Source organism: Tenrec ecaudatus, chromosome 1 (assembly GCF_050624435.1).
Source record: "Tenrec ecaudatus isolate mTenEca1 chromosome 1, mTenEca1.hap1, whole genome shotgun sequence".
In the NCBI taxonomy this organism is placed as follows: Eukaryota; Metazoa; Chordata; class Mammalia; order Afrosoricida; family Tenrecidae; genus Tenrec; species Tenrec ecaudatus.
This window is the reverse complement of record NC_134530.1, coordinates 199816168-199838552: the sequence shown is the minus strand read 5'-3', so window position 1 is coordinate 199838552 and position 22385 is coordinate 199816168. Positions and strand designations below refer to the sequence as shown.

The 22385-nt window shown below is 42.9% G+C and overlaps 1 protein-coding gene across 1 annotated transcript; it reads left to right on the top strand.

The window, feature by feature from the left end:
• Window positions 1-370: 370 nt before the first annotated feature.
• On the top strand, window positions 371-20536 carry IVNS1ABP (influenza virus NS1A binding protein). The gene is made up of 15 exons (XM_075528399.1): window positions 371-638; window positions 5995-6213; window positions 8637-8764; window positions 9184-9353; window positions 9849-9924; window positions 10962-11135; window positions 11429-11554; window positions 12929-13036; window positions 17123-17252; window positions 17559-17783; window positions 18089-18210; window positions 18294-18420; window positions 18498-18629; window positions 18775-18948; window positions 19787-20536. The coding sequence occupies exons 3-15, from the start codon at window positions 8654-8656 to the stop codon at window positions 20047-20049; spliced, it is 1938 nt and encodes a 645-aa protein (XP_075384514.1). The 5' UTR covers window positions 371-638; window positions 5995-6213; window positions 8637-8653; the 3' UTR covers window positions 20050-20536.
• Window positions 20537-22385: the final 1849 nt, after the last annotated feature.

Below are 22385 nucleotides of genomic sequence, written 5' to 3'. Positions count from 1 at the left end.
TCTCCCACACGCGGTCTCTCTGGCTATTGTGCCCTTAGGGGAAGGGAGGGCAGGTGAGGGTGGCTGGAACGGCCAGAGAGGATGACAGGAGGGTGCAGGGCGAGGGACAGGGCGGCCCGATCAGTTCCAGGAGCGCCCAAAGCGCGGCTGCTCTTCCTGGAATCACCTTGCGCTGACCTAATTGAAGCAAGAAGGGTAGAACTCAGAGAGCGGAGAAGGGCGGGCGGTGGGCGGGGCTCTGGTGGGGGCGGGGCCTCCCCGCGATCGCTCTTTGATTCGCGGACTGAGCGAGCCGGAAGCGGCCGGGAGGCGTTGGCGGCGGCGGTGCACGTGGTGACGTGCGAGGGGGTGCGGTGTGAGCGCGCGGCGGCGGCGGCAGTGTCTCCGGGCGCGAGTGGAGGTCAGAAGCCGGGAGGCGTCGCGCGCGTTCCCTCGTCTTGCTGCCGAGCCAGCGGACCATCGCGTGTTCGCGAACCGTCGGTGGTGCTCCGGCCTGCGAGCACCGGCCGCTCGTCTTCCCGCTGCCCCCCGCCCGCCGCCTCGAGCCTCTTTCCGTTGGGCCGATTCCCGCCCGCTTCCTCCTGCTCCCCATCGAAGCTCCCGAGATGAATTTTTCCATCTCTACCGAGCGGAACCAGGTAACCCGCGCTGCTTCTGCCAGCCGCAGGGCAGGGGGTGGTGCGGGCTGTCGGGGGAGGTGGTGAGGCTCGGCGCGGGGCCCAAGTCCCGGAGGAAGGGCGCCCCAAGCTGCCGCCGCTCCCCGGGGCGAGGAGCCGCGCCGCGCTGCCATGGTTGCTGAGGCACGGTGGCGGCGGCGGGGCGCCGGACGTGTGTCCCTTCTCCCCGAGGGGCCAGGGCCAGCCGAGCGGGGCCGGGGCCTGCACGCCCGCGGGCTGAGAGGACCGCGGGAAGCGCCCTTGTCCGGGTGGGACCCCCGAGTCCCGGAGGACCCTCCGGTGGGACTGCCCGGGAGCCAGCCCCGGCGCCACCGCGGGCTCTCGGGCCGAGAGCTCGGGGGGCCCGCGCCCGCGATCGCCTCGGCCGCGGGGTCCTTTGTTCCCGCTCCACGTTGCCCGCTTTTCTTGCCAAGCGCGGGGAGCAGGGGGCGGGAGGAGGGGGAGCGGACGCTGCCCGGGCGCGTCGGCGTTGAGTGACTGCGCAGCCGGCCAATGGGCGCGGAGGTGTGTGGCGCCGCGGGCGACCGGCCCAGCTGCACTGAGGACGGCCCGCGCCGGCCTGGCACTCTGTCCCTCCGGAGCTCTCGCCACGGACGGGCTAGCCAAATGCCAGAGAGGTTTGCTCGCCACCCACACCCAACACACACGCGCGCGCGCACACACCGCAAGATGTGCAGGTGGTTGGAAGGTGTCAGGCAGGATCAGACGGAGTTCCACAACACTTAGATGGATATATACACGTCTATGTTCTAATATGTAGCAGCCCTCTCTATTGGAGCTAGCTGACATTCCAGACGCGGTACATACAGTAAGTAGAAATCATACACTTACAAGGGCACACTTTTGTTACCAGTGGAGGATTAGCGCACACCCAGGCAGAAAGCTGTCTGAGGACTTGTGGTGATCGCCTTTAATAACTGCCGGATGAAGCTCCCGGTATTTAAAAGAGCTAATGACTTCATTTTGTAGTAAAGGGAAATGCTGCTGGCAGATGTTTGCAAGACACGGGCCTAGTGGCAAATGCCAGCCTTTATCTTTGAAAGCCAGTTTCTGTCTTGGAAGAAGTACAGCCAGATGCTCCTCCAGGAGCACTGGTGGAGAAGTTTTGTTCCACATACTGGGGGCATGTTGCCAGGAGGGACCAGCCCCTGGAGAAGGACATCATGCTTGGTAAGTAAAATAGAAGGTCATTGAAAATGAGACAGACCCTCACCAAGCGCTGGAATGTCACGGTGGGCACAAACATGGTCAGGATGGTGCAGCACTGGGCAGGCTTTCTTTCTGTTGCTCGTCGGAAGTGACCTACAAATGACAGTAGTTCTCTTGTAACGGAGCCAATGTGGTGTGGACCAGACTACCACAGGCCATATTTTCTTTTGCCAAATATAGCACCAACTATTGATTTGTTATTAGTTCCTTGCGACCCCTTGTGTACAAAAGTAGAATTACTAAGGTTTTCAAGGCTGTGGTCTTTCAGAAGCAAATTGCTTGGGATAACAATACTAATGAAGATTTTAGGCATAATGCTACTGGACCTTGTCTTAAAGGTGCTAAAGAGGAGTTTGTAAATTTAGAGATTAGAATAACAATGGCCATTAAAAGAGAAGTGAGCCTTACACTTTAACACCAATAGGCAGACTGCATGTCAAATGTGTAGAATTTGTTAGCTAGAGGTAAACCGGATTTAAACCACGGACCCAAAAGACCTGGAATGGTTCCTCCATTTACCTAGTAACTGGAACCTCTGGGTGGCTAGTAGGTAAACACTAGTTTATGTACCCACTGTCTTAATTTGCACTTTTATTTTTTGTAACTTTTTCTGAAAGCAAATCATTTCCGGTGAATGTAAAATGCTTTCTTTTATGGAGAACTATAAATTTTTATAAATCTTGGCGTTAAGATGAAGTACCGATTAAAATTTCAGTATGACTGTAGTTAAACCCTACACATAGTTGGAATTCTTAATGTTTGGGAAGCCCCCCATGTGTTTTAAAGAGTGTAAATTAAATAAAATATGTGGAAAATAAAAATGGTTAAAACAAGTTAATAAAATAAAAGTATTCAAAAATTAAAATTAAGAGTAAAAGCTGCAGGAGCAACATCTGTCTTACTGATTCAGTTGATACATTGAGAAATTTAGCAAGTTAGTAGCAGAGTACTTAAAAAAATCTTTTACTTTTTTAAGGGTATAGATTGAGGTGGTATCAAGAATGATTTCTAAATTTCATCAGAACCACACGAAATAGTTTTTTGGGGTTCTAAAATTTGGTAGTGATTTAACAATAATGCCCCACATTAAGCTACTGTATCTTAAATCCTCACTCCTTAGTTAATCCTGGATGTGCACCTAAGAGGTGCTTGAGAGAACAGGAAGAAACTGTTCACTCCTGTGAGACTGACTCTCAGGCTCCTAAGCTCTGTGAAGCACTTCTGCTCTCCCACCAAGTCCACTGGAAGCCGTGGCAGTGATTTTGATGTGGGAAGCATGAGCGTTCTGGGTCTTCCATTGGTGTGCTTCTGTGTTGTACCCAGTCCCCTGGCCCAAAGGTACCCAAACTTATTTGACCTACTGCTCCCCTTTAGAAGCAAACAGGTACTTATTTAGCACCCCGCTCGCTCCCTTCAGGTTGATATCACCCATGTGGACTACACTGCCTTGAACCGTCCCTGCTGTTTCACTAGTAGTACACTCTGCTTCCTGACTTAGAAATCCCTCATCTGCTTTTCATACTTGGATTGTTTAAACTTTAATATTAGTCTCTTGCACTTTATAATCGTAAAACGAAGATGCCTTCATTTTGGAGAATATGTTGCATTTTAAAAGTTCACATTAACTTAATGTCATGTAGATCAACTAGAGGACAGTGAGTTGGACTTGGGTTAAGTTTTAAGGTCAAGTTGGGTTGTACTGATCCCACCACCTACTGCCATCTAGTGAATTCAGATTCCTAATGGCTTTATATGACAGTGTTTCTGAGATGACAGCTTTACTGGAGTTGTTAACTTCATCTTTTTTCCCCAAAGAGCAGCTAATGGGTTTGAACCACTTAACCCTGTGGGTAGTAGCTCAGTGCTTAGCCCCCTAGGCCACCAGTGCATCCTTATACTGATTAGTAGATTATAAAGAGATTAGTCTGTAAGCTCTTCAAGTACAAAAGTCAGCAACACCATGTACTAAATGTAGTGGGACTTACCCTATTGAATAACTTACACCGTTTTAACAAATTTGCATGCCAAGAATTGCTCTTGACAGTTCCCCATTTTTTTTCTCCAAAACTAGTATTTTTAACTATCAATTTTTAATTCAAAATAACTCAGCAATTATGAGGTGGATTTTTTTAATTGTGGGAAAATTCCATTATCTTTTAATTCTATTTTTTCACAAATATTTTTAAGGTCTTACATAGATGTCACTTTAAATTCATGGTTAGATTATAAGCCATGTCCAAGTAAATAATGTATGTCTGGTCAAAGTTTAAAGTATTTATAAATCTCTAAAATTTTATATTTGGCTTTTAAAGGACACCTTTGTGCTTAGGTTTCTCCCATTTCAGCCTCCTTATACAAGCACCTTAGAAAGCTGGAGGCATTTCAGAAGCTGAACTTTTGGGTGGTCTCTTTAGCTACTGTATTCTTTCAATATCCATAGAATTGTGTGTGTTTGAAAGCATTTGTTGTTAGCTAATTTCTTTTAAGAACAGCTGAGGTACTCTCGGTGCAGTGTGGAGCCTCTGAAAGAGGCTAACCCAAGTACTTAACCCAAATGTTCCCTGTTTTCTGAAAGTTTGCACCACATGTTTTCATGAAAGACCTGTTAGGAGCTGTATTTGCTAATGAAAAATCTGAAGAGGATTTTCACTTTCATGTAAAAAGGCAAAATGAAACCAGGGTTCAGCGGTAAGACACCATGGCTTTGAGCTGTCTCTGAACAGTGTGTGTTAGTTGTTAGTTTGGGTTTCCTGTAACTTCCTTGGTGTGATCTGGAGGGTTGTTTTGTTTTGGGAAACACTCAAAAGTTTTCATAAGAATAATCTACTTTTAGCTAACAATTATGCTGTAGTTTTGTTGCAGGGGTTAGCATTGACAATTATCCTAAACCGAGTCAGAATAACTTATAGTATATACTCGAGTATAAGCCGAGTTTTTCTGCACATTTTAAATGCAGTTTTTATGGTAAAATTAGGTGCCTTGGTGGATATTCGGGTCAGCTTATACTCGAGTATATACGGTAGGCTTCCTTGAAGTGAAACGTTAAGGAGAAATCCTTTAGGATTTAAGCAGCAGTGCTTATAGATTTGTGCTTGTATCAAACATGACACAATAGACATATTCCTTAGAACTGGAACTGTTGCCCTAGGTAGGTTCTGACATAACTGGTAGACTTGAAGATTTGCTTTGACGTAGAATGGTTCCATTGGTGCTGTATTACTTTATAGGGTCACTGAGTCAGAATCAACTTGATGGCAATGAGTAATAGAAAAAAACAATCATCTAAACTAGAGGGATCCATCTGTTTTGTTTATTCTGTTCATTTAAGCAAATTACTCATCCCTGCACTCAAAAATTTTAGGCTAGTTACGGGATGAGATGGAATGGATGCCAAGATGAACAAAATGAGGCTTTGTCTTAAAGGAGCCCTGAGTCAAGGTGGATCCACAGATCCACATTGTATAGCACTGGAGAGACCTACTGGCAAACCTATACATTTGGGGGAAATGGGGGATATGAACGAACTAATGTCCAACTGAGAGGATTAAGCAGAGGCACTGGGGAGCAGGTAAGGTTGTGTTTGGCAAGAGATGAGTTAAGGCATTCTTGGGTAGAGAGGACCATTTGAATAGACACTGAGGCACTGGGAATTAGAGAACACATTTTAGGGAATAGTACATCTCGTTGCACTGTAACATTGTCTATAAGTCTAGGAAAAGTGCTAAAAGTTCATGCTTGCTGGCTGGCGGACTTCCCTAACTCTATTTGAGCAGATTTTACAAACAAATAACATGTTTACGTATTAGTTGAACAGGAATAGCAAAGAATATTAGAACTAACCACTATTTATATGTGTATTGTATTTTACCTCTTTTATCTTCTACTTAAACAATGAAAGTTACTAGCTCCTCCTCTCCAGGAGAGGGTTTTTTATTCCCTTCCCGCCCCCTTTTATTTGTATCACCTGAGTAGTTACAAGCTAAGTGAAAAATGGTTATGTATTATCCTTCGTAGGTTGTTTTTGTTCCTGCCAGTGGAACAATTTTTGCCTTCATGATCTTCACAGTCTTTGATTGTGAAAATCTAATTTAAATGGTCATTGTTGCAGATTATGCTGCATGACTACCACAGAAGAAACTCGTGTCTCTAGCTTTGAAGGACTTGATTACATCATCTTCAAGCCTGATAGTTTTGGAGTCACCATTAGAAATTAAGACACATCCGCCTTCATTGTCTTCATAGCTGAACGAAGTACTACATTTTAACACTCCTGTGTCCTTGGATTATTTAAGATTTCCCAGAATTTTATTTCTCACCAGTATAGCAGGTAAGTGAATATTCATCGCCACATCTAACACTGTGACTCGGTATTTTAAAGACATTGCTGAGGATAATGGAAACCTTTTGAGTCAGTCCTTTTCATTGTGTGTGGTGGACAGAGTAATTACCACCACCGTTCTACCCGTGAGTGATTTTGAATTAAAATAAAGCAATTATTTTAAGTTGAAATCTGTCACTTTTCATCAATGATTTATAAGTAGACATCTGAAGGTTAAATTTTACTTTGATATGCAGAAAAGCCAGCTGTGTACATCAGCCAGCTTGTTGGAGGGTTCTTTGCCCTTGGCCTTTCCCAGCCTGGCGATAAGAGCCACCAATTTGGGGCCTTGATCACTCTCACCAGCTAGTTAGAGCTCCTTTGTCTTCAAGTTGACATGTGTAAGGGCAGCAATGGTATTTGGCAGAATGGGCAGTCACTTAGTGGGATGTCTCCTTTGCTGGCAGGTGTTTGGTGGCCCAGGGCCTGAGTGAACTGCTTAAGGACAGGTGGCAGTTTCAGTCACTAGTGGAGAATCACCTGCTGCCACTGCCTGGGGCCATCGGACAAAGCATGCGAGGTCCCTCTTGGGATAGATGTCTTGGCCCATGTCAGAATTCTTGGGCCTTTTCTCAAACAAAAGGTTCACCACCACCTTGGACTAATGCTGCTTGACCACAGGGGCCAGAGCTGCTGCCTTCCTCCTGGCCTCTTTCCTTTTGGCATCTTGGGTGGCTGGACTAGAGCTATAGAAACATTTTTAAAATTTCTATTAACAAAGTGGCAAAAGCGAACAATAAATACCCGATTTTATTATATAACTTTAAAGATAAAGGTGTTTGAAGTAAGTGCAACCTGGAACGGGAAGAGAATTTGTTTTATCCTTTTGATTTCCATATGTAATCCTTTATTTTCCAAAGAATTTATAAACATAATCTTGGCAGACATGGTAGCACCAAATAACAATAACTTTTTAAAAAGTATTTAGGCAGGGAAGGTTCTGAAGTTGGACAATTTTCTACATATAAATCTCAATTCTTTTATGCTGAGAAATCGTCTAATTGAGGGCCATGTAAACAAACTAGAAGAGTAAGATTGGCTGGAGGAGAAAACAACGGGTTTCCGGGAGGACATAGAAGAGGGGAGGCAGGGGAAGAAGGGGGTTGGCAACAAACCCAGGGATTAGGGAACAAGTGATCTAAAATCGATGGTGAGGAGGGCATAGAATGTCTTATGGTGCTTGATCAAGAGCAATCTAGCTGAAACCCAAATGAAGGCCGAACATGATAGTGGGACAAGAAGAAAGTAAAAGGAAATAGAAGAAAGACCTAGGAGGCAAAGGACATTTTTAGAGATCTAAATACAGGCATGTACATATGTAAATTTATTAATTATGACAGGGAAATAGATCTCCATGCATATATTTATAGGTTAAGTAGTAAGGCAGCAGATGGACGTTGGGCCTCTACTCAAGTACTCCCTCAAGACAAGAACACTTTGGTCTAATAACCCGGCATTCTGTGATGCTCACCTTCCTGACATGATCCCTGAAGACAAAATGGGTGCATAAGCAAATGTGGTGATGTTGTCCAGCTATCAAAAGATACAACATCTGGGGTCTTAAAGACTTGAAGATAAACAAGCGGCCATTGAGCTGAAAAGCAACCAAGCTGTGGTCTATGAGGTGTTGATGAGATCAGGTATCAAGCATCAAAGACGCAGAACAAAAAATGATCATTGTGAATGAGGGGGAGGGCAAAGTAGAGATCCAAAGTCCCTCTGTAGACAATTGGACACCCCCTTACAAAAGAGTCACAAGGAAGAGACAAACCAGTCAGGGTGCAGTATAGCACAGATGAAGCATAACAACTTTCCTCTAGTTCTTTAATGCTTCTCCCCCCACTATCATGACTCCAATTCTACCTTACAAATCCAGCTAGACCAGAGCACGTACACGGGTACAAATGAAAGCTGGAAATCCAGGGCAGAGAAACCCTTCAGGATCAATAATGAGAGTAGCAATACCAGGAGGGTAAGGGGAAAATGGATGGTGAAAGGAGAAACTGATGACAGTGATCTACATATAATCCCCTCCCAGGGGGGTGGACAACAGAAAAGAGGGTGTAGAGAGACAGTGCTCTGTGTAAGACATGAAATAAATAAATTATCAAGTTTTCATGAGGGAGGGAGGGTGGGGGAGAGTGGGGAAAATGAGTTGATACCAAGGGCTCACATAGAAAATGTTTTGGAAATGATGATGGCAACAAATGTACAAGACTTGAGCATTTGTTGCCATTATTTTGGGTTCATAACAATTTCTTGTATTCGTAAAGTGGGCTTTGAGGATAAAGATACTATATTGCTTTTTGAAAAATAATCTTTAAAGCTTCTGCTTACCAGTACAACCATTCAACTTTCCTTCCTCTGTTTAGCCAAATTTTAAGGAAACATGATTCCCAATGGATATTTGATGTTTGAAGATGAGAATTTCATCGAGTCTTCTGTTGCCAAACTAAATGCCCTGAGGAAAAGTGGACAGTTCTGTGATGTTCGACTTCAGGTATTTACATTTTATTTGGAAACATAATAGAATCTTTTATCCACAGATTATTTCTATTTAACTTATTTACTCTTTTCTAAATTGATTGCCAATTGAATCCATTCAACTCATGGCAACCTACTTTTGTCAAGAAAACTTTGTTCCGTGAAGTTTTCAGTGGCTGATTACTTAAAGTGGATCAGCAGGCCTCTCTAGTGAGATGCCTCTGGGTGGACTCAAACTGCCACCTGTGGATAAGTGGCCTAGCCTTTCGCCTATTTCTACCACCCAGAGGACTCCTTTCTAGTCTCATAGTAGGCATTTAATGAAACTATTAAAGAAGTGCTCTTTATCTGGGAATTAAGGCCGTGGATTCAGAAATCATAGTTAGAGAAATAAGAGTTCATAATTCTTCTAATTTTAGTTCTTCACACTTTCAGGTTTGTGGCCATGAGATGTTGGCTCACAGAGCAGTCCTGGCTTGTTGCAGTCCATATTTATTTGAAATTTTTAATAGTGACAGTGATCCTCATGGAGTTTCTCATGTTAAATTCGATGATCTCAACCCAGATGCTGTTGAAGTCTTGTTGAATTATGCATACACTGCTCAGTAAGTACTGCGATCACTACTGGTTCCCTTTACTTGTGAGGACTACGTTCCCAGACACCCTGCCCGTCCCCCACTCCCTGTGAATGCCCCATAGTGCGAAACCTTATATAGTGGTTTTGTATTGTACTTTATCACATCTGTGATAAAGTGTGAATACGTGCTACTTGAACACAAGCACTGCAAAACGGGGGCGGTTGACCTGAAGGGACTACTAAGTGAGCAACGGTTGAGTAACATTTGCAGTGTGGGCAAGCTGGACAGAGGGATCATTCATGCCCCGGGGTGGGAACAGACAGAGCTACTCAGAATGGCGCACAATTTTAAAATTGGGAATGATTTGTGTCTGGAATTTTCTACTTAATGTTTTCGGACCATGGTTGACCTCAGGCAACAGAAACCCAGGACAGTGAAACTAGATGGATAATCAGGAGGACTATAAGTCTTCATGTCTTCAGTAACAAAGTGGGGGTTTTTTGGTTTGTTTTGCTTTAATAGGTTGAAAGCTGATAAGGAGTTAGTAAAAGATGTTTATTCTGCAGCCAAAAAACTGAAGATGGACCGAGTAAAGCAGGTAGAGTGCCCGAAGTGATGCCCAGGGATTGCTGTGGTTGGGAGTGGGCTTACTGAATGCAGAATTTGTAAAAATGTTTTGTGGCAAGAGCTTGCAATTGTTCTTTTCTCTGGGGAAAAAACCCCGTAGCACTCACGTATGTCTCATTTTATCCGCCGATGGTCTTCTGTTTCCAGTACGTTGCATATGTGTTTTAACTTTAATTCCTTTTTGGTCATAGGAATGTAGCAAAATTGAACTTTTCAAAGGTAATTTGAGCTGATGGCGTGCTGTTCCAATAGTCATCCATGACAGAATGGTTGTGGCTCTCTGGGATAACATGAATTGAGATTTTTATTTCGCTACCTCCCCAAAAATTATTCACCAAGCTTATGCCCTCAGTTACCTGTTTCACACTTCTGGGGTTCTCTTTAAGTATTCCTTCTAGAATTTAACACCAGTGAGAAGTGCTTAATTATTCATGAGGGAAAGGGGCATTTTATCCTCTGCCAACCATAGGCCACCACCCAGCTGCCTGCTTGTGCAAATAAAATTTTATTATAATGTAGCCATTGCACATTTTCTTTCCTATGGGCTCGGACTGCTTTCTGGCGTCAGTGACATTGAATAGTTGCAACAGGGACAGTGTGGTCCCAAAGCCTAAACTATCTGGCCCTGTAAGTAAGTAAGTGTTCGCTGGCCTTTGCCTGATTGTCAGGTCTCGGCTTGAACTAGTACAGTTGCTGTCTTTTCGAAATTGTTACCTACTTAATCTTGTTCTTGGCTCCAGCCAAATGCAGTTGTTTGCATCTTCCCTCCCTCTCTGCACCCAGTAATCACCGTCTCTCCTATAAAACCTGGTTCAGGTCATTTCCTTTTGTGGCATTCTTTATCATTTGTCCATGCGTTTACTAGCACTACCAAACTTATTTTATGGCCTTGATTTTTGGTTTTTAGTTAACGTTTTATCTCTCTACATAATACGTACATAGCGGATCTATAATGGTAATTGAAGCAAGTGTACATAATTGTTGGCACTTGTGAATGTCTTTTCCCAGGTTTGTGGTGATTATTTGCTATCAAGAATGGATGTTACCAGCTGCATCTCTTACCGAAATTTTGCCAGTTGTATGGGAGATGGCCGCTTGTTGAACAAGGTTGACGCTTACCTTCAGGAGCATTTGTTAGAGATTTCCGAAGAGGAAGAGTTTCTTAAGCTTCCACGGCTAAAGGTGCGGGAAAGAATTTCCTCTCCCCAGATTTAGCCAGGACACACTTTGTTTCAAGCAAATTAAGAACTTTTTCAGAAATTACATCGACTTGACACCATTTTTTTTAAACGGGACTGGTGGCGTTCTGCCTGCTGGTGGTTTACTCTCTGTTTTTGCGTTTGTGTGTAATGGTTTCCATAACACGATAGGAGAGATGCAACTGGGCATGGATGAGAACTTTTTAAGAAATTGAGATTTAAGCTTGTAGTCAGGTTAAATATTGATACATGTTTGCTGTTTTCCCCCAATTCTAGTTGGAGGTAATGCTTGAAGATAACGTGTGCTTGCCCAGCAATGGCAAATTGTACACAAAGGTAATCAACTGGGTGCAGCGTAGCATCTGGGAGAATGGAGACAGTCTGGAAGAGCTGATGGAAGAGGTTAGTCTCTAAGTAAATGGGCTTCGACAATTCTTACACATTATGTTGCTATAACATGAAGGATTCCCTTTCACTTTTATTTTGTGACCATGACCCTAAAGCATCTAAATTTTGCTGTAGGTACCCCTAAGCTGAGAAACAGGGGGGGTGTCCAGGTGAGCTGAATGAACTGTTCAGTTTGCTCTTCTGCTTTTCTTTCCTTCCTTTTTTTTAAAAATTATTTCTTTGCTTATTATGTGCTGTCAACTTTCTTTAAAGTAGCATGTAATTTGCGTTAGAAATGGGAGGTGGTACTGAAATTTTCTATAGATTCTTAATTTTTCTTCACAGGTTTTTGCTTTAAATTTGACCAAGTAGGTAAAAGCTTCTAATGGTTGTTCCTCCCCATTGATTTATCTCCCCATAGGTTTATTAACAAAACTAGGATACCCACGACTGAAGAGACCAGAAGGAACCTCAAGTGTCTTGACACGTAAAGAAGCAGCAGTCCTGCCCCAGTTCTCCTAAGAAAAACCCGTTGTGGGCAGAGAGCGATGATGATTTAATGGTGTTTACTCCTTTACAGGATTCTTATCTTTAAAGCTTTGTGTTTTTCAATGGTGTTATTCATACATATAGTCACTGATTTAACTTGGGCTACTTTAAAAAAAAAATGCCCAAGAGAAAAGATGGTTGGAGAAATGGTGGGAACGAAAATGAGCCATCGGAGCTGGGAAGTGACTGAGAAATTCATCACTCTACTTCCAAGCCTCTCCGAAGGCTAAACACATACCAGATCTGTTACGCCTTTAAAACATTGTCACTGTCTTCTAAAAGGCCAAAAGATGATCGCCAGATGCCATTTCCCACTTCATTTGCAGATGCACTGCCCCTGTGCGTGCATCTCTGAAGGGGAATATTTCTACAGTTTGTTTGCATTTTTGCATTGTTTTCCTTTGTTTTTCTTGACATTGCCTATTCTGCCCAGGAGAATCTATTTATGCAAACCAGACCATTTATCTTCAACAGTGTAAACCATATTCAGTATTTTATTGTAAATATGCATATTCTTTAAGAATCCTTATACATTGTACCTAGTGCGCTTTTTTCCTTTTCACTGTTATATTGTAGAAATGATGAAAAAAATGGAGATTTCTTTCAAGCCCATCAAGCCAAGGACTCTGCAGCCAGTATTACAAGAGTTTGTATTTGATGTTGTGTTTTGTGTTTAAACTTTTACCGCTGTGACACGTATTTTTCTCTGCTCCGTGATCCTGCCCGAGTGAGATGTCAAGAAGCTCCCTGGAGGTGACCTTGAGGCGTTTGTGTATCTGCATACTAGTGGAGTAGCCATGGAGACAGCAGCCACATGGGTGTTCTGTTGCTGTTTTGCAGGTTCAAACCTTGTACTACTCAGCTGATCACAAGCTGCTTGATGGGAATCTCCTAGATGGACAGGCTGAGGTGTTTGGCAGTGATGATGACCACATTCAGTTTGTGCAGGTACACATTGCACAGTCTGAGGTAACCTCAGGTTAAGACTTGGTTAGAGAATTTTGTAGCATACTTAAATTTTCCTTTAACAAAGGAAAGTGGAAGAATTTCATTGGTATAACTTGGACAGAAACATTTTCAAGAGAAACAAGTATGTATCTCTCATAGGCTTACTAGCCATTTTGCCACATGCCAAATATATATATATATATATTACCTCAACAAAATAGGGAACTTCATTTAGATGTTTTTCCTCATAAAACAAGATTACAAGAGTAGGTTTTAAAACCGACCAATAAGATAAAGCCATGCAGATTTTATTTTAGGGTTTTATACCAATAAATTAGTGTGCAGCAGAGATGACCGTTAGGCGTAATTTGTGAAAGGCACAGGGTGACTACTAACATGAGATGGTGTGTCGAACACGACAGATGAACAGGTGTGCTTGTAGTGGTCACATAGCAGGCATCCTTTGTGTCTGTCTCAACATGGTCTCTGTGTTGATGCAGATTGAAGGGTGTTCGTCTCGTGGAATTAGAAGGTCAGCGGTGTGCACAGTATCTGTATGGGGATCTTACCAGGTGTAAGCTTTATATGGTGGGCCACGACAGTATCTGCAGGCTCAGAAGAGGTTTGGGTTTGACTTCTTTGAGAACTGTGTACATTTTTTTTAACATTTCTACCCTGAATTTTTAACTTTTATTATTTTCAACCTACAAAGGTTGAGCATCTGATTCAGGTAGCAGTCCATGAAGTCAGCTTTGAGGAATGAAAAATATGCAGAAGACATTCTGCTTGTGTGACCTACTTATTAGGAATAGGTAAAACAGTAGCAACTTACAACAGGGGATCAATCTCCAAAAGACGACGAGAGGGCCTTGCCGGGCCAAGGGAGAGAAGGGACATTTCTCAGAGGTGACATTGAGGCAGCCGTAGGCTTTCGGAAAATTTGCATGACAGACGGAGGGATGCTCGGAAGAGTATCTGTGCAAGGAGTATAGACCTAGAAGTGCAGGGAGCCAGACTAAAAAGTCAGTCAGTGTGACCTGAATAGGACCGAACTTCGGTTATACAGGTGAATTTCATTACGAATACATACATATCACAGCTTTATGGCAATGCTAAACAAAACTGCAGTCCAGCAACAGGAAGACTGGTTATATTACGATACTGGCATACCCGGCGTGTTGCCCTTCGTGGACACCGGGTTTACATGTTAAAAAGTTTATGGTGCTCCTGCATCAGGCACGTCCATTTGGGTCATTTTTCCGACTATGCTGACTTCTTGTCTCTTAACATTTTGTTGAGTCATGCAACATTTCAGACTTTTTCATAAGGTTCTTGGCACACTTGACAGATGACAAAGCCCATTGCCATCAAATCGATCCTAGTCATTGTGACCTTACAGGACAGCTATTAGCTGCCCCGTAGAGTTTCGGAGAGAGTCAGTCTTTTAGAACACCCGACTATTAAATCTTCATGCTATGGAGCAGCTGGTGGATTTGAATCACTGACCTTTAAGTACGCAGCTCAAACCTTCCCCCATCGAGGCTCTTCTAATAGACTACAGATCAGGGTGGACGTGACTTTGTATGCACAGGGGAACCACAAAATGGTCCCGACCCGCTTTATCACAGTGGTCTGGAACTGAACACACAAAACCTCAAGTCTGCCTGTGTTTCTGTCCACAAAGACCTGGATATTCACAGATGATCATGCTTATACAAATACTTATTTGGTGGCAGTCTCTGGGTAATAAGATTGCATATTTCTTCATTGTCTTTATGAACATAATTGAACCCTTCCTACTTCTATAACCAATTCAAGGCGGGCTGTACCTTGTGGATTAGCCTTAGCAATAACCTGTGATGAACCAAAACTGAAGGGCCTAATTGTGCTAAAGAAGATGAGTTCTAGGCATTTCTTTTCATAGATGGAGTTAATTTGCCTTAGTGATTGCTTAAGAGGGAGATTGTGAAAAAAAGAATGGGTCAGATTCTAACACCTACGACTCATTAGAAGCCTCTCTAAGCTACGGTGAATAAAGACCATGGCGTGACAAGGATGAAGATCCAGACACTAGGCCTCAGGTGGAAGAGGCAACTTTGAAAGTTCGGGGGACAGGAACAGAACTGTGCTGTGAAAGCAACCTGGCAGAGGAGGACGCTGTACGAGAGTGAACCCATCAGTTGTCAGAACTCTCTGGGAGATCACATCAGACAAAGTTGGGCTCTCTCTCTCTTACATGTGGTTTCAGGAGGTCACTTGGTAGCCATTAATGGTGTTAATTTCTAGAAAATCATGTGGTTAAGAAACCCCTTATTTGGGATTATGGCTGACAAGACAGCCTCCACAGATGACAACGGGAAAAGAAGTGTGAGCCAGAGAGGCGGAGTAGGAGAAACTGCTATACAGGAAACATTCCTGTGTATCGTGTTTGAAACTGTTTCAGGAAAACAAAGCGCACCGCCTCAATAGCAACCCTATAGAACTGGGTCGAACTGCCCTTGTGAGTTTCTGAGATGTAGCACCGAAAGCCGCGTCTGCCTATGAAGCGGCTGGTAGTTCCCAGCTGCTGCTGACCTTGCAGCTGGCAGCCCGGTGTGGATCCATTATGGCACCAGGGCTCCTTGGAGGAATAGGTAGGATTTAGCATTTTAATGTAAACCTCTCTGGTTACATAACTCATCTTCATTTGCTAGCGTTTTTCTACATTTCGTTTTCATTCAATTATAGCCATTACAACAGTGATCTCTTAATGGACGGATCATTGAGTTGGGGTGCTTAGACCTCTTCTTTCCACGCATTGGGTTATGGGGTGTATGTACCTCGTGGGAGTGGAGCGAGGGCGGGGAGGATTTAGACTCCGGAATTCCTAAACTTTATTGTAAGTATATGGTGTCAGACAATGTCTGCTGTGTCTGTCCACTCGGAGTTTCAGTTTATAGAATGGATAGGTGATGTCTCCCTTTAAAATGGGTGATATAAATAAGTGCCCAACAGTAAGGGCCTACTAAACATCTAAATAGAATTTAATGGTAGCCATTAGCATGGAACATTCCCTGTCTTTTCTTAAAAGTAATCAACACCTACTGTGTCACCACACTGGTTTGACCTAAGCTTTTGATTTTTGTTTTCTTTACAAGATCGTCGGGGAGCTTCCCAAGTCTTTTCCCGTGTTGTTCTATGACCTTTCCTTCTCTTAGAAGTCGAAAATCACCACAGAGACCTCCTCCCTGTCCATGTGGCTCTGGGACTTAAAGCAGACTTGGCGGGGTACAGGAGACGTACTATCAGTTCTTCTGACAGCTTCTCTCAGGATAGTCTTAACTCTTCCCACTCTGGGACTGGTGTGTGGCCAAAAGAACTGGAAGAACCAATCTATGTAAGAACACAGTGTAGTTCTCTTAGGATAATTGGGCAGTTTGTTGGTTTGCTCATTCCTTCCTCGTTCACTATTCCTGTTGGTTCTGGGTCTCTGAGTGCTTGGTATTTTTTAAGTATTACCAGTTGGTTGCTGATTGTTCCTTGTGTGTGGATAGACTCTGCTAAATCCACTCTGTAGCTTGAAGGTCCCTCTAAAGAAATAGACCTTGAAGTGTTTCTTGTAATTTCTGAGATTTTTTTCTCGTGGGATACTTGAAGAGAGACTGGATGAATCTGAGTCTCATTGTTTGGGTTGGTATTGAATGAAAAACACCAGGCTATGTGGATTGTGTGGCAGTTTCTTGAAGGCAGTAGGTAATTGCTCTTTTTTTCTTTAGTTAATACATGCTATTATGAATTTATAGCATCTTTTGGACGTTTCTATGCCAAATTCTTATGTGAGCGTAAGTGGATTGTGACCTTTTTTACCCATTGAAACATGTTTTTTGTATTGTTTTCTGACCAGACAATTTGTGTTGGGATAGTTTTGAGTGGAGAACGAAGTACATAGGCCAATATTTTTTGTCTATTGGAAACTGTTGGTTTGTGTGCTGTTAATGCTGTGCCTAGATGGATGTTGTGTTTTTCAATGCTGTGGAATAGTCAGAAACAGGTGCGTCAGTGTATGGTCTTTGGCTAGGTTTCTGTAGCTGCCTTTTGATTTTGCAGAAAAAGCCACCCCGTGAGAATGGCCATAAGCAGATAAGTAGCAGCTCCACTGGATGTCTCTCTTCTCCAAACGCTACAGTGCAAAGCCCTAAGCATGAGTGGAAAATCGTTGCTTCGGAAAAGACTTCAAGTAAGTGCTCAGAACTTGCCCAATCAATGGTTCCGCTCCATTGTTAACAAGGAGAATTGAGCGGAACCATTTACGGGGAAATGGCTATTTAAGGAGGGAAGACTGAGAAGTGGTTAACTTTGGGGAACAATGGCAGTCAGGGATCTGAAGAAATGGCTATTTGAGGAGGGAAAACTGAGACGTGATTAACTCTGGGGAACAATGGCCGTCAGGGGTCTGAAGAAAGTGGACTCCGTTTCATGTTCACACCCTAACTAACCAAAAGTAACGATAATTGCATCTCGAACCGTAACTCTGTCCTTACAGATAACACTTACTTGTGCCTGGCTGTGCTGGATGGTACATTCTGTGTAATTTTCCTTCACGGACGAAACAGCCCACAGAGCTCACCAACAAGTACCCCGAGACTAATTAAGAGTTTAAGCTTTGAGATGCAACCAGACGACCTCATCGAGAAGCCCATGTCTCCCATGCAGTATGCGCGATCAGGCCTGGGCACCGCCGAGATGAATGGCAAACTTATTGCTGCAGGTAAGAGCTGCGGGGTGAGGAGTTTCTTCCTGAAAGTCTTGCAGTGACTGAGCTTGATGTTGGGTATTTGCACTCAGCTTTGTGCTGCTGTCCGCGTGGCCAGTGTGAAGCCACCAGCAGCAGCTCTGCGGGAGAGACTGGACTCTGCTCAGGAAACCCATGAGGGGTCTCTGAGTCTGCAGTGCCTAAAGGCCAGTGGGTTGGGTTTGGGTTTGGGGTGATGTGCACGCTATTAGCACGCAGATTACGTAAACCATTGGGGGTCAGGAACCATTATCTCGGCTTACTCTTGGTTCTTTTCCCAGGTGGCTACAACCGAGAGGAATGTCTTCGAACCGTTGAATGCTATGACCCACACACAGATCAGTGGACCTTTCTTGCTCCCATGAGAACACCAAGAGCCCGATTCCAAATGGCTGTGCTCATGGTGAGTCTTACTAAGTTGCAACTCATATTTAACTTCGTCATAACTTCAGAAAGGCGGGAATTCTAATCTACCTGTGCCCACAGGGCCAGCTGTATGTGGTCGGTGGATCGAATGGCCACTCAGACGACCTAAGCTGTGGAGAAATGTATGACCCAAACATAGATGACTGGACACCTGTCCCAGAATTGAGGAGTAACCGTTGTAATGCAGGTAACAGTACTTGCTTCTGAGCCACGTAGTACTGAAATGTCATTTCCTACCTATAACATCATTTTCTGCTCACTTAGGTGTATGTGCTCTGAATGGGAAGTTATACATTGTTGGTGGCTCTGATCCATATGGTCAAAAAGGTCTCAAAAACTGTGATGTGTTTGATCCTTTAACAAAGTCATGGACAAGCTGTGCTCCGCTCAACATTCGTAAGCTGGTTTTTGCTTGTTTTTTCCCCACTGCCCCAATTGTTTGTTTTTTAACTAAGATCCCTTAAACTGTCAGTATGTGTAGTATGTGCACAGTTTTAAGAGCTCTAATTAGTACCATGTTTTGATTTGCCTTAATTTGTAGGTAGACACCAGTCTGCAGTCTGTGAGCTTGGTGGCTATTTGTACATTATTGGGGGTGCAGAGTCCTGGAATTGCTTGAACACAGTAGAACGTTACAATCCTGAAAATAACACCTGGACTTTGATCGCACCCATGAACGTGGCTAGGCGAGGAGCTGGAGTAGCTGTTCTTGATGGTAAGTTATTCGGGATTTTGCAGAGGTAAAGTTGGTGCTAAGAGTTCATTCTTAATTTTAAGAAAATGCCAATTAGAATAACTATAGTTGGTCCTTAACTTACAGCATATCCCACTTTACAACCTTGGGTAGTTAAAAATTTTTTTATATTGTAGTTAATCTGCATTGCATGTAATGCTGCAGCATGTGATTTTCAGGTGTCCGCTTAACAGATGCCAAGTCTTACTGTCTTAAAATACTGTCATAATTTAGCAGGTAATGAACATTAAAAACAAAAGGGATTTTACTTACATCAGAATCATTGGAATGAAACCCTTTTGGGGATTTTTCTGTATATGAATTGAGAACTAGCCATTTCTGCTGACGAGTGATCTCTATTTCTTCTATGGTGACGGGTGATCTCTGTTGCCCATTAGAAGTCTTTTTAGAGACTTACTACATGAATCATTGCTTAAATCTATGAATGAATTCCATAGGAAGTATCTTTGGAACAAGCATAATTGAATTCCAAGGGTTTTTCCCATCTTATTCACTGTATCTCAAAAAACTAGTCAAGCACTGGTTGAAACCATTCTACTAGCTGCCAGCCACAAGGTTGGTTTGCTTCATGGAGAGATTTTACTGCCTTGGAAACACTGAATCAGAAATTGACCTTGATAGTTATTTGGGGGTGGGAAGTTTGGTATCCCAACTTCAAGTCTACTTTTTGAAAGAATAAGTAGACATTTCTATTTAACCAGTGATTTTAGCAAGAGCCTGGTGTCCAAGGTGTTTTTGGATTTTTTTCTTAGTATATTCAGCATTGCTCTAGATGTACACTCTCTCGTCTCTATTTAAGGAAAACTGTTTGTCGGCGGTGGCTTTGATGGTTCTCATGCCATCAGTTGTGTGGAGATGTATGATCCAACTCGAAATGAATGGAAGATGGTTGGAAACATGACTTCACCAAGGAGCAATGCGGGGATCGCAACTGTCGGGAATACCATTTACGCAGTAGGAGGGTTTGACGGCAATGGATTTCTGAATACAGTGGAAGTCTACAACGTGCGCTCAAATGAGTGGAGCCCTGGACGAAGGTTCTCCAGTTCCACCAAAACCTGACCCTTGCAAACTAACAGGCTTAGTGGTGTGATTGTGTTTAGTAAAAGGTACATTTGTGAATACGGAGGGTGGGTGGGTAGAGATGTTGCTAACAGCAACACAAAGCTTTTGCATATTGCATATTATTAAACGTGCTGTACATACTTCTTGTGTTTATTTGGAAAGGAATGCAAAGATGAAGGTCTGTTTTGTGTCTTTTTAGAACTTTGGTTCCTTGGAAGTTGATATTGTAAACAAATAAACTAAGAATTGGGCATGTGGTTTTAAGATGTCCCCTATCCACATTTGTTTTGCCAGTTTGCACATTAAGTTACTTCCCTCCAACATGTAGGGTGCAGGTGGGTTTGGATTTTAATATATAGTAGTTTGGATCTTTAAAGGCCCCTTTTCAATAACTGGAACAGTCTGTAACCAAAAAAAAAAAAAGACCATTTAACTAGATGACAATGATTTTATTAAAGAAAGCTACCTACCTACCGATATTTAATCTTATGATTGCCTTTTTGTAGCTTTTTTTATTCTTCGCATACTTTACCTGTTGAAGGACAAATGTTAACAGCCTCAAAGTAGATTAAGTGGGTTCTGCCTTCTGAAGGCCAACAATGCACACCGACAGGCTTGTTGCTGGCTTCCAGGAGACCAGTGTCAGTGCTGACTTGAATGGCAGTACTCAACAGCACCAGCTGTGATGTTTGATATTGTAAACACTCGATTTTAAATATCTCGACGAGGGTTATGTTTTACATAACGAGAAGTACATCTAAGCCTGTTTCTACCATGAACATGTAACTGGTAGAAGTCCTTGATTGGTTTCCAATTTTCTGTTCAACTGGGTTAATATTGGTTGGGATGGTTTGGTGTCCCATTAACTTAGGTGTGCACATACGGATGCTTTAAAGATCCTTTGCAAGAATTCCTTGCTGCACCAATGTTTTTGTGAACTTGTTCAAGAATTTGGGGGAAGCCACACTGCCCCAGTAAGGTATTTGGTAGTTTCCTTTGGCATTCAGAGATGTGATTTTTCTCCCCTCCTTACAGACAAAACAGGAGTGTAATCATCCAGCGGGGGTTAAGTGGATACTGTGGGTAGGAAGGAAATTAGGTGTTTTTCCCACCATGTGTCAGTTTCAAAGAACCGCTCTGTTCCTGACTGTCCATCTAAAATTCTGGACAATATCTGGGTTAGCAAGATTCCATTTAGCTAGTGTGACTTTATCACATGGATCTGGTGTAATGTCCCATTTACCACCCTATGGGATTCTGTAAAAAATTGTCATGTTTCAAGCTATAAGGGACATCCTTACTGCAAGTACAAGGGGACTTCAAACAGTCCGTGGGAATGCTAAACTAGCTACGAACAGGCCAGTTTTCATGAGCATGTTGGCCATGAAGGGTAAGCAGTGCTCTGGCCAGCTGCTACTGCAGATCCGTGTCTTAGTAATTGTCTTCTTTGGAGAGGGAGAGGTGTGTTGTGGAACATTTACTATAAACACAAATACTTTGGTTAATTTTAATAGTGCATGAAGTATTTTATTTCATGGGATAGCAGAAAACCTTTTAATATGTTTGGTTCTACTCAAGGCTGTTTTATTTTTTTATTAAAAGATTAGGCTGCTTTAACAAAGTTCTGATTTCTGACCTAGTTGTGCCTACTTAGCCATTGCTCAAAAGCATTAGCATTCTCTCATGATGGATCATTCAGCAGGACAGAATTGAAGTCTTGCTCAAAGATTGTCTTCCTAAAACAAGAAATGTGTCAGAATTCCCCCACTGCTCCTTAAAAGACTAAAGCTGTGTGTGTTATGTAGGCAAAATAATCTGATAAGTAACAATGGGAAATTATTCAGGAGGAAGAATTTTTCTTTTTTCTTAAGAACAAGTTGCCAAGAAAGATACCTTGATTTCTCGTCATTTAAATTTCCCTAATGTGCCAGTCCGATCACGTAAAGCTCATGTACAGGAATGATCTGCGAAGATGAGCAGCAGTTACAGTTCAGAACACGCACTGTACAGATTTTGGGAAGGATAGGGGAGTTAGCATGATAGGATTTTACAGATGTCTTCCAGAATAGCATGAATAAAAATCCCCAGATTTACTTCATAGGCTACCACTCACTAGCTACAATTTGCTACGAAATTTCCCATTTAAATAAAGCGTCAGGCTCAGGCCTGTTCAAATCCTCTTAAAGGACTGGTTCTGCCATGGTCCATATGAAATACAAGATCACAAAAATGCATTTAAATATGGTGGCAATAAAAATTCCACAAAGTGCAATTAAAAGGTAATGGTATTTCTCTATGAACTTTTTGAAGCTCCCTCATAAGGTAGATGTTCT